The sequence below is a fragment of the Aristolochia californica genome, unplaced genomic scaffold (assembly GCF_029961685.1).
Source record: "Aristolochia californica isolate CCGP_79_NKW_82.1479 unplaced genomic scaffold, dmAriCali1.0.hap1 SCAF_42, whole genome shotgun sequence".
Classification (NCBI taxonomy): domain Eukaryota; kingdom Viridiplantae; phylum Streptophyta; class Magnoliopsida; order Piperales; family Aristolochiaceae; genus Aristolochia; species Aristolochia californica.
In genome coordinates, this window is record NW_027182126.1 from 196871 (window position 1) to 209075 (window position 12205).

Here is a 12205-nt window from a genome sequence, read left to right on the forward strand (position 1 = left end):
TCCATGTTCTTGTAGATTTTTGTAATGTTTTCCATAAAAGGGCCAGACCTTACCTCTTGTGATGTATAAGGAAACTTGGTAATTGGAATGTACACGATTTCAACCCTGCCCCCAGCTCTTGTCTTAATACTTCTTAGCATTTTGACATACACCTTGAAAGCTACGTCAATCCCACAACTAGTTGGAACCTCCTTGAATTTTAGATCACCCACAAATGTGGACCACCAACTAACACGAGACTACATATTTTTTTCCTTTTGTCGAACCTTATAGTTCCTCCTCTCACACTTTAAAATTTCCCGATCAACATCAGCTAATTCCATAATTCTAACATGACCCTTCTGTAACAGTGAACTCGTCTCCTATTTCACAGCTTTGGACGGAGCGAGACAGAGATTAGTCGGAACAGAGTATGATCCAATAGCATTCCAGAATAGAGTAGGCACATCAATATTTTTTTCACGCAGGGCAGAATCATTTTCTTTTCAGAAGTTGTCGAAAAGGAGCCCAGCATCGCAAGGAGAATCACCCCAACCAACGATTCCAACACCGAACTTCAGTTTCTCATTAATTTCATCTTCCGCCACAGCAACCATTTCCAATTCAAAATTAAAGTCTCTGGATTTTTGGTCTTTCCTATTCGCATTTATGTACACTCCCCGTCGATTTAACAACAAGCACTTCCCAGCACCATTGTCGCTGATAATACTGACCTTAGGAAGTTTTTGCCTTCAGCGAACAATCGTAACAGTGTTGATGAAGGAGGTATCTTGCCGGAATTTTTCGTGGAGCTTCTAGGCTCGAGAATTGCATGTCTCCCCGACTTTGGTTTTCACGACGTTGGGTTTCGGCTCGGGATTTCCACGCTTGGAGGGTTTAGGTCGACCCTCTGCTGGACGGCCGTTCCCAACGACAAACGAGGAGTCTCAGAAATTTCTGAGACAGGTCGGTGCTAGATATCCACACTCGGAGTAGTTAGGTCGAACGAAAACATGCAAACCCAAATCGGGCTTACTCGAAGAGATTTGAGGTCGAAAGACGTCGGAAAGGATGAATTTATTTGCTGAGACAGAGGTTGCACCGTCTTCTTCCAGAACGGCGATCTTCCCCTCTGAATCCTTATCCCAACAAGCCTCGATTTTGACCAATCTCTCCTTATCAAATTCCACCGTTCTGGGCATTGTACCCCCATCCTGACTCGAGTCTCCACCCTACCCAGGGAAACCTGTGCGCCTTACATACTGCTCTTCCGTCTGCGGTGCGAGTTGTCCTTCACCCTTCGATCTGGGGTTGGATTTCTTCTTGAAAATAAATCATACCATCGATTGGCCACCGCCTCCAACTGTTTGTTTACCTCTTGAGTGACTCGCCTACCTATCAGTGCTTCCAATTGTCGTTCACTTTCCTCTTGCCGCACGTTGAACACCTCCCTGAGTCTTTCTATGAGTTCATCATTGTTGGACGACTCCCCCATGCTCAACCGCACTGATACCAATTTGTTATGGTCCCAGATTTCACAAGGCGATTCGTAGGGAAGAAGGAAGAAAAGGAAATCTGGCTCAAAGGGGAGCTTGAAACCTTGGGTTCATTGAGGAGAACACCGATCCTAGGGTTCTTTGGAGGAGAAGGCCTATCCTGTTTCTGAGTGAAAATAGACTTGCCCATTTCATTCCAGGTCGTCCTTTAAATAGGACTCAACGTTTACAATAAGAGAAAATTATAATTTTGCCCCTCCATGGTCTCTAACTTGAAAATAAAATAAATGATTACGTAACTGACTAGTCAGAGTGATTGACTCTGCCATGGTGTCTCTGCCTGACTCGGCCCACTATTGGGTTCATAACATACTTACTTGTTGCTTATCTTTGTAATTTTGATTGTGTTATCTAGGGGGTGTTAGTCAACATGACCCAGGACATGATCTTCATGCGCATTACTCAGTTCATGTCTTGAAGTCGTTAGGGAGCGCCAAACTTCATGTTATGTATATGATCATCCATGACTCAAGAGATCATGTCCCAAGAGTAAACGACGGAAAGTGCTTTCTGTCCGATTTTGAGAATCAAGTACATGAAACGAGCACGGGGCTCTCTTTGCTGCACACCCTCTCGTTCATTTTTGCTATTTCGTTCCCGCAGCCCCTTTGTCGTCTCCCTAAACCCTGAGCTCTCTGCTCCCTCACTCGTCTCCACCGTCCTTCTCTCCTTCTCTAGAGCCTCTTCCTCTCAACCTTCGTTGTAGAGTACGGGAAACCGAGAGGCTCTGCGACGGAGGTTGAGAGGGAGAGGAGAGGCAGGGAGGCCTTCCTCCCTTGGTGACGACTTCTCTTCTCTCTCGGCATTCCTCTCTTCTCCCTCCCCCCCTGTCAGCCATCCTCCCTCTCCTCTCCCTCTCGACCTCTGTGGCAGAGCACGGGAGGGCGAGCATTTGTTGTAGAGCTTCTCAGCCTCCCTCTCTTCTCCCTCTCGGTGTACCGTCGGAGCGACACCTCTATCGGCGTTGCCCACTGCCCTATCGCCGTCGCCGTTGCCTGTTGGCTTGCCGCTGAGGAAGACGACAATGGTTTAATTTTTTGGAAGTTAGGAAAAATTAAACTATTGTCATAAAAATCATTAATTTAAAATTTTTATTTATAAAAATTATTATTTTTATTTATTTAATATATTTATTTTATAATTACTATATTAAAATAGTGATTTAATAGTCATAATTAAAATATTGTTAAAATAAATATTTGATAAATTATTTTGGCATAATTATCCGATTGTTATAGTTAATTAAACCAATGGTTTTAAAATTTTGTGATAATATATTATTAATTAATAATACATAAAATATATTATGTAAAAATATATAGTGTGCTAAAGTTATGATTAGATCAATTTTTTCTCTTAAATTATTTATTTTTAGGTTAAAGTATACCATATGTTATTAATAAATTAATAACTCAACGTATTACTTTCGTTTTTGTTATTTATAACGTTATTTATTTATTATTTGTAATTAATCATGTGCATATTTCATTGGCTCATGTAATTACCATATTAATGCACAATAAACTATCTAATTCAATTAATATATATATATATTAATACATTTAATTATACATTAAATATCTTATTCGTGTAGTAATAATGGTTGTTTTACCTAATTTGAGGTTTAAGGATTATGTTGTAATTAAGTGTACTGTAAGGGTTTAGGGATTCTCTTGTTTTTTATGTTTTTCTCATGTTGGGGCACTAATACTGGAAATTGTTTTCCAGTGCACATGAAGTCGTCAACACTAACACCAAGTGAGAAGATGATCTTCATGTTGGACATGAACTTGAACTTCAAAAATCCATTTGCGGGACTAACACCCCCCCCCCCCCCCCCCCCCCCTAGTTGGAAAATCCTAAAGCCTAAAATTTGGAAAACAAGTTGTAAACTCTGAGTTTTGCATATGTAACTTATTCACCTCCCTCTACATTTATACCTTACAAACCTAACAATACAATATTATGGGTTGTAGAATGTTACTAAGTTTGGTGTTACACCTCTAGTGCTTTAGGGAGGGTTAGTCAACCCAAGTAATTACTTGAAGTTCAACTTCAAATTCAAATTCAAGACAATTATGTAATTTAACTTCAACTTCAAGTTGGGTGTTAGTGTAGACGAGTTCAAGTGCACTAGAAACATATTCCAGTGTTAGTACCCCCAAAATGAAAAATATGATGTAAACAAAAAAATAAGTAACTTTTTATAATATACATATATAGAACATATAACTAAACTGCTATGATACTTGATATAGTTTGTAAACATGGTAAGATAACAAATAAAACCCCGCAACTTGAAACTGCTTTGATACTTGATATAGTTTGTAAACCCATTGGCAGCTGCCCAGCAAAGACAGGTCTTGCAGACTGGGCAGACATGGTCATGCTGACTGTTCTAACCCAGGGAAGCTCTGCCAGCACCTCATTCGCCTTTTGCTTAAACAGTGAGTAACATTTTCTAAATCTGAGAAACAAATCAGAGATCTGCATACATATATATGCATGGAAAGTGGACTCATTCATGATCAAACACCAACTAGTTTTCTGAATTACCATGTCCTTGATTGGACATGCAGGTGTTGTGAGCTCTAACCGAAATGAGTCCTGAAGAAGCAAAAGTTCAATCTGTCAACATATTTAATAATCTTACAAGTATCTATGACTTTTAGCCTCTTTACTGTTCTTTTATCACCTTGCCGATGGCTTCAGAAATATGAAGATCCTTCACAAATCCACATGAGACAATATCAGTCCCAAAATCTGGATCTATAATCTGGGACAAAGCCATTTTAGATACTCACTACATGATCAACTATTTAAAGTTACCTCATTGATAAAAGGCTTTTACAATTACCGAAGGCGAGAAATAAATCATGTGGATATACAGGTTTTGTTCGCGCAGATTGTATGCATATATTCTTCTCCGATGACGGTAAGAAAAATATAAGGGCTTAGTAACTTGGTTCTGTCACTTAATTCCTCAGTTACTTCGCAGCATCTCATGATGTCCCTGGTAAATAATGAAGTGAACCAAAATGCTGTCTTGTCTCGAAGCAAATTATATGTTTTTTAAAACGTGCATTCGCCTTCAATTGACAGGTTCTGTTTTCTCTATACGTACAGCCTATTTTACTCAAACTGAACAGCCAACATATTTTCCAACAGAAAATACTGAGGTTATCAATAAAGGAGGACAGAGAAAAGGGTTTATTTTATTGAACAAACCAAGCACTAAGAAAGCACCTCTATGCTGCAAAATTCCACAATTGCATCGTGTGGAGTGACGACAGAAACATGGGTCGAGCTAATCGGAAGGTATGTCTCTCAGGTGTCTGAGAGCCACTCGATGAACGAGAAGACAGGTGGATGAATTCCTGCACCAGGACTCAGGAAAATATGGAAACATCGAGTAAATAGAGACAATAAAAGAGTCCGGAAAACAGATGAATACCTCCATTTGCAGGTAATCTCAACAATGGAGAGGTAACGTTCGTAGAATTCAGCGTCTGTACCAGTTGCATTTTAGATAGAGAAGCCAAGACCGAAGTTTAGAGCAGTGAACCAAAGTGTGAGCGAGTTAAGGCAAACTCTCACATAGCAATGCTCCGAGAAGTGTTGATACATGATGGAGCATTATGAGCCTCACGTTTCAATACCAGGTACACCAGAAGTGAGAAGGGAGGCCGAGAGGGAGAAGGGAGAGGGAGGCCGAGAGGGAGAGCGAGTGCGACAGAGAGACAGGGAGAGGAGATGTAAAAACGACGAAGGAAGAAGAGATGCGAAGACGATGAAGGGAGAGGGAGGCCGAGAGGGAGAGCGAGTGTGACAGAGAGACAGGGAGAGGAGATGCGAAAACGATGAAGGAAGAAGAGATGCGAAGACGGTGAAGGGAGATGAAGCAGATGGGAGTGCGAAGAGCAGATAGTGAGAGAAGAAAAAAAAGAATTAGGTGGGGGAGGAAGAGACGTCCGGAACAATGACTTCAAGTGGATGAATCGCAAATTTGCACCACTGACAGCTTCATTAAATGATTTAAATAATTAAGATGAACTTTATCTCTTGATTCATATTGATTAACCCCTAAGGGTGCAGTTGAAAAGAACTGTAGGGTAATCAATAGCGGGTTAGTCCATAATGAACTTGAATTGAAGTGAAGAATTGAATTGGACTAAAATGAATTGATTCAACTTCAACTCATGTTTGGGTGTTCGTGTAAACGAGTTCAAGTGGGGGAAAACAGATTCCAATGTTAGTGCCCCATAATAAAAATTATGATATAAAGAAGAGAGAGTAACCTTTTATAATATAGTTAAATAGAACATATACCTAAACATATACTTAAATATGATTAACCAAAATAAACATGATTACTACACTTATAAGTGATTTAACGTGTAGTATTAGAATATATTAATATCCTAATTAATGAAAAACTATATTATATTACTTAATGATTATAGTTTATTATAAATTAAAAAATAATTACGTGTAACTAGAATAATTTATTAAAAATTAATAAAAAATAAAAAAATAACATAAGAGAATATAATAAATAAACCTAATGGTTTAATTAATTATATTAATTTTATAATTAAACCAATTAATGATTACAATTTATTATAAACTATTATACTAATTACGTGTGACTAGAATAAATTATTTTAAAAAATAAGTTAAAAATAATATAAGTGAATATAATGAATAAATAAATTATTTTGTAACAACATAAAATATAGTTTAACATTAAATATCACTATTTTAATAAAAAACATAATAAATAAATAAATATATTAATTTATCAATAACATAATATATTTTTACATATTATTAATTAATAAGATATTAACACAAAACGTAAAAAAATTGTTTAATTAATTATAGAAATTGGATAATTAAACTAATTAATGATTACGGTTGACTATAAATTAATATAGTAATTACGTGTGATTAGAATAAATTTTAAACACGTGAAAAAAAGTATAAAAATAACAAAAGTGAATATAATTAACAAATAAATTATTTAATTGACCTGAATAAATAAATAAAATATTTTATTAATAGCATACTATGAATTTTTTACATAATTAATAATATATTTTATGAAATAAAAATGAATAGTTTAAATAAATTTTAATAACATATATATATAATTAAAACTTAAAAAAAACATGCTTTAAAATGAGCCGAGTTAATCCTCATAGTCCTCAATTTACAGCATAAAAGCAAACGTTTATGCCTTGGAATATAACAACGAGTTCGTGCATTTAAAATCATCAACTTACTAGCTTAGTACATACGAATGACAACATACATGTTCAAAACCAATAAAGTACAACCATTAATAATCACTCCACATGTTAGTCGCTATGGCATCTCAAAATTGTGCGGCTTTAGTGGATTGTAATGCACAGCGCCTCCGCATGGTTGTTGATAGGTTGCCTTCATCATCGCTATCTTAGGAGGGGTTAGTCAACTTGAAGTCCAAGATGATCTTCAACCGCATGATGCCCTTCAACATTTGAAGTCATTAGTGGAACGCATATGACATTTCATCTGGATGCAGGGGATGAAGTGGTCCTTCATCTCCACGGTTTAAAATCCTTCATCTCAAAGAAGGCCATATTTGATCTTCTTTGAGATGAAGGACGCACGACGCTTCCTTTTCCCCTCTCTGTCTTCGCACCCCCCTCTCTCACGCGTCCTCATTTTCCTTTTCTTCTTCCTCTCTCCCGCACTCCCTCTCTCGTCTCCCTATGCCCCCGACGTCACTGCTGCCTCTCTTCCCTCGGATTCTCGTCTCTCGGACTCGCCCTCTCTCTCACACCCCCTCTCTCATCTCCGTGCCTCCCTCCCTTCTCTCGGACTTGCTCTCCCTTTTTCTCTCTCGCTTCTCTCTCTCTCTTATCCCTCTCAACCTCCCTTTATTCTCTCTCTTCTCCCTCTCTTCTCCTTTTCGACATCTCACTCCCTTCTCCTTCTCGCTATTCTTTTTTCTTCCTAAATACCTTCTGATTTCTTTCTATTTCCCTAATTTTGGTTTCAATTTTCTTCGATTTTGACATTTGGGATTCGATTTCTTAATTTCTACTTCGATTAGGCATCGATTTCCCCATTCAGCATCGATTTCACCCTTCGGCTTCGGTTTTCCCCAAATTTCAGAAGGTATGACTAAACCCTATTTTTTTCATTAAATTAGTGTTTTATTTGATTTAATTTTATTGGCAGTGCCTAATTGGGCGTTATTTGTGCATAATTGTGGGATTTAGGGTTACAATTTAGGGGTCTAAATTCTTGATTCGTGTTAGAGATTATTTTTAGGGTTTGGTACTCAGTATTTAAGGGTCATGAAATTAGGTTTTAGGTTTTATGGTTAAGGATTTAGGGTATTTTAGGGATTAGGGTTTTTAAGGTTTTGGGGGTTTTGTGTTTTTAAGCTCTATGGTTTTTTGGGTTTAGGGTCTGGAGCTAGGGTTAGGGTTTAGGGTTTAGGACTTTAAAGGTATCAAGGGTTTTGAGTTTAGTAGGTGATAGGGTTTAGGGTTTGATGGTTTAGGGTTTTTACAGTTTTGGGGGTTTTGTGTTTTTAAGCTCTAGGGTTTTTTGGGTTTTGGGTTTAGGCATCTAAGGTTTAGGGGGTCTAGGGTTTAGGGTATTATGTTATGGAATTAGTGCTTAGGGTTTAGAGTTTAGTAGGTGATAGGGTTTGACTTTAGGGTTTGATGGTTTGTGGTTTAAGTTTTATTAGGGGTTTTTTAGTCCAATTCAAACAAGACTGAGTCGCCTACACGGGCATCCATTAGCCAACGAAACCCGACCCCCATCACTGATGAGGTACAGTTCTTAGTGACTGCGCAGTTATATGGGGTTCTACCAGAGGTGTCCGGTGAGCTTGGACTTGATGTGTGTGTTTTCTCATTGTTTAGTGCATATGCAGTAGTGAAAATAGTTTAATTAATTTTTGAAATATTTGAGAAAGTTATTGAGAATTTTTGAAGTGCTATGGAATGTTTTTGCCATGTGGTGAGGAGATTCGGGTGTTATACATATCCAGCACATGGTATTCTATTTTTTATAGTTTGTGTTTCCGTGACGGATAAAGGTTGTCTGATAAAGTTTTTTCCATGAGGACCTTCTCAGATTTAGATTATACATGGCTGCAAGAAGACAACCAACTGGTCGACTATATGACATTTGGACCTTCGAAGACGATAGAAAAATGCTCGATCTCTTGGTCGAGCAGGTTAATCTAGGGAGCAAGTTGCCTAACTGGGTATGGAAGCAAGAGGTATATATGGACTGTGTTAATAAGTTCAATGAAGATGCAGTCAATAAAAAAAATGTGTAGCAGGTGAAGAATCGAACAAGAACATGGAAGAAAACATATCAAACGATAACGAATTGTATCAACACTAGTGGATTTGGTTGGGATGCAACCACACAACGAGTTACTGCATGTAATTCTGTATGACTTGACTACATAAAGATCAGTAAATCATGATGTCCTATAGAATATTTTTTTATGTTTTACGCGTTAGTATAACTCTATTCCAAGACGTATAAAAGAAGTTTTATTCTTATATGAGCATAAAGATGCTGAGAAGTACAGACGTGAAGGTTGCCCCTTGTACGACAAATTAGCTGTGGTGATGAGAAACACAATAGTCGTAGGGTCAGGAGATGCAACCTTTGTAGATCAGGGCAATGAACTCATCCGTGAATTGGAACAAGTCCCGATGGATGAGCCCGAGGATGTTGATATAGTTAGGGATACTCCATCGCCATTATTAAGCATTGATGAGTCTCCAGTAATCAATCTGAAAGAAGTAAGCGGTCATCTTCAAGTCATCGTAGAAAGAGAACCGAAATGCCCGATGATGACACTAGTAGATTCATTGATGCAATGGATCAAATAGCTCAGACATTTGAGAATTTCATGATGAAGCCTAAAGAGAAAGAGCCCGATATTAAAAGAGATTGGGTCAAAGCCCTCAAGGAAATCCTAGATCTGTCTGCAGAATTGAAGCTTCGCGCTCCTTTATGGATAGATACGCCAAGTAAGAAGGTCATGTTTGCGGAGCTGATAGTGGAAGAGCGGGTCGAGTGGCTTAAATTTTGTCTTGCAAACTAATTGTAATGCGTTATAAATACACTATTCTTTTGGAATATTGTTATGTATTAGGTATGATATTTGAATTATGACGTTGCAAGACTTATTAGTATGGTTAGTATTTAAATTTGATATGTTGTTGTGTTTATATATTGCATGGATGAATACGGTAGATGAGTATGGATGTGGACAATTAAATGAATATGGTTACGTAGGGATGTGATTGAATGTAGGGTGTGGGAATGTGGATGAATATGGTTGTATATAGGTGTGATTGCAAATAGGTTATGATTGAAGATTGATGTTTACTTGTGTTTATGACATTTAGGCGATTGAATTTGTAGATTTTCATGGATACTATGACAGATGAAGAACAGGTTGCAACTATGGTTGCATTCACAACTTTGTTTATGGCCATGGGAAGATACTATATGTACCATTGCAACAGACGTGTACCACGTTCTTGTGGGATGAATGGTCCATTGTATTTGCAAAAGGCACTAGACAAATCACCAGTTAAATTTTGGAAAGTTTACAGGATGAATCAACTGGTATTTCACAAATTGGCAGAAATACTTACTAGTAAAGGGTTTTTATCAGCCACAAAGACCATCTCAGTTGAAGAACAACTTGCATATTTCCTCCTAATTGTTGGTCAACAACAATCTTATAGTGTCACAGCAGAGATGTTTGATAGATCAAACTGGACCATAAGAAAGTATTTCAACAAGGTATTGGATGCAATCCTCAAACTTTACTCTGATTACGTCAAACGACCTTCGAAACGTACACACTCGAAGATTTTAACCAGTTCAATATTTTTTCCGTACTTCAAGGTAACATCACTTCCTATAACTAAATAATTTTAGATTAATATACAAAGTTAGTCAATATTAATTGAAAATGTATAATTAGGATTGTATTGGAGCTATTGATGGAACTCATATCAAAGCGATAAAATCTTTGTACCTGAAGGTAAGTAATATATTTTTATGCAGTCATTTTTTATCTATTTTATCTTTATTATTTAATGTGGTATATAATTTCTATTATAGGAAAATATTATCTAGTCAATGCTCGTTATGCAAATCTTTCGGGATTTTTGGCTCCATATCGACGAACCCGGTATCATCTACAAGAATTTGGAGATAATATTCCTAGAAATGACAAAGAATTATTCAACCGAAGACAATCATCTTTACGGAATATTATTGAGCGAACTTTTGGTGCTTTAAAAGCTCAATTTCAAATGTTAAAAGGCACTTCTCCCTTCTTTTTTAAGATCCATGTGAAAATTGTACATGCTTGTTGCATATTGCACAATTATATACGTGGAGAGGATTATGATGATATATTTGAAGATGAAGATGATGATTCGGGTGGCGATCTCGGTGGAGGAGGTGATGCGGTCCAATTCGGTGCAATGGATGATACAGACAGCGACGATTACGATGGTCTTGAGGATGTGAGTAGCCAAGTAACAAGCTTTCGGAAGCAGAGTGCACTAGAATCCATGAGAGCCACACAATTTCGAGATGCCATATCAACTTCAATGCGGAATGATAAATGATGATTGTATCTTCTTATTTTTTAACATGCATCATTTATATGTACTAAACTTGTAACTTGATGATTTTAATATTAAAGGCACAAACTCGTTATTAGAATAATATTTCTTTTAGGTTATTAATAAAGTTGTATATGTATTTATTTATTTTTTTCTTCAATTTTATTACTATATTAAACTTCATATTTAAGTCTCTGGTAAATAAAATATAATTAAAGTATGCATTTGATTAATTAATTACTTTTAATTTTGTCAAAATATATTATTAATTAATACCATGTAAAAAATCTATCTTATGTTATTAATATATTTTTTTTTATTCATTAATCATATTTATTTTTTATTTACTCTATTATATTAGTGATTTAATAGTGGTAATTAAAATATTGTTAACTCAAACACTTGGTTAATTAACTTATTTTTATAATTAATAAAATCAATTGTTTTAAATTTCCAAGATGAAGATGAAGATGAACTTGTCCACACTAACACCCTATTTCGAAGATTTTGAAGATGAACTTGTCCACACTAACACCCATTTCGAAGATGAAGATCATGTAGATACATGAAATGAAGATAAAAATGAAAATGAAGATCAAGTTTCCAGTTTGTTGACTCACCCCCCCCCCCCCCCCCCCCCCCCCCCCCCCCCCCCCTTATCTACAGAGATATATCGATATTTGAATGGTTCGAGCAGCAACACCAATCTTCTGATTTCGAGGTATTTTTTGCTATCAAGAAAAAGTGTTTATATAAAGAAATATATATCAAAAGAAATATCTTTAAGGTTATTCTTTTACCTATTCAACCAATTTATTATCTGAGTTATCTACAAAGAGAAATTGATATTTGAAGTAAGAAAGATCAGATTGAAAAAGAGGTTTGAGCGGCAGCAGAAAGCATCAATTTTTTAGGTATTTTATGCTATCAAAAAAGAGACTTTAAATGGAGAATTATATATCAAACGAAAGATAAGTCTACTTTCTTACCTAT

General features: G+C 36.5%; 1 protein-coding gene across 1 annotated transcript; it reads right to left on the reverse strand.

Annotated features, from left to right (window-relative positions):
* Nucleotides 1-2225: 2225 nt before the first annotated feature.
* Nucleotides 2226-4326, reverse strand: LOC137964623 (fe-S cluster assembly factor HCF101, chloroplastic-like). The gene is made up of 5 exons (XM_068811373.1): nucleotides 4231-4326; nucleotides 4092-4142; nucleotides 3825-4022; nucleotides 3578-3630; nucleotides 2226-2544 (listed from the first exon to the last, which is right to left on the reverse strand). Exons 1-5 carry the CDS (start codon nucleotides 4324-4326, stop codon nucleotides 2226-2228), a joined length of 717 nt encoding a protein of 238 aa, XP_068667474.1.
* Nucleotides 4327-12205: the final 7879 nt, after the last annotated feature.

What these genes read in the sequence shown, in the direction of transcription:
- LOC137964623 (XM_068811373.1), bottom strand. Translation starts at nt 4,326, where the DNA reads ATGGCTTTGTCCCAGATTATAGATCCAGATTTTGGGACTGATATTGTC. An exon ending in CATGTCCAATCAAGGACATG is followed by an intron (nt 4,023 to 4,091) that starts GTAATTCAGAAA and finishes ATATGTATGCAG; the next exon opens with ATCTCTGATTTGTTTCTCAG. An exon ending in AAGCAGTTTCAAGTTGCGGG is followed by an intron (nt 3,631 to 3,824) that starts GTTTTATTTGTT and finishes CCCAACTTGAAG; the next exon opens with TTGAAGTTAAATTACATAAT.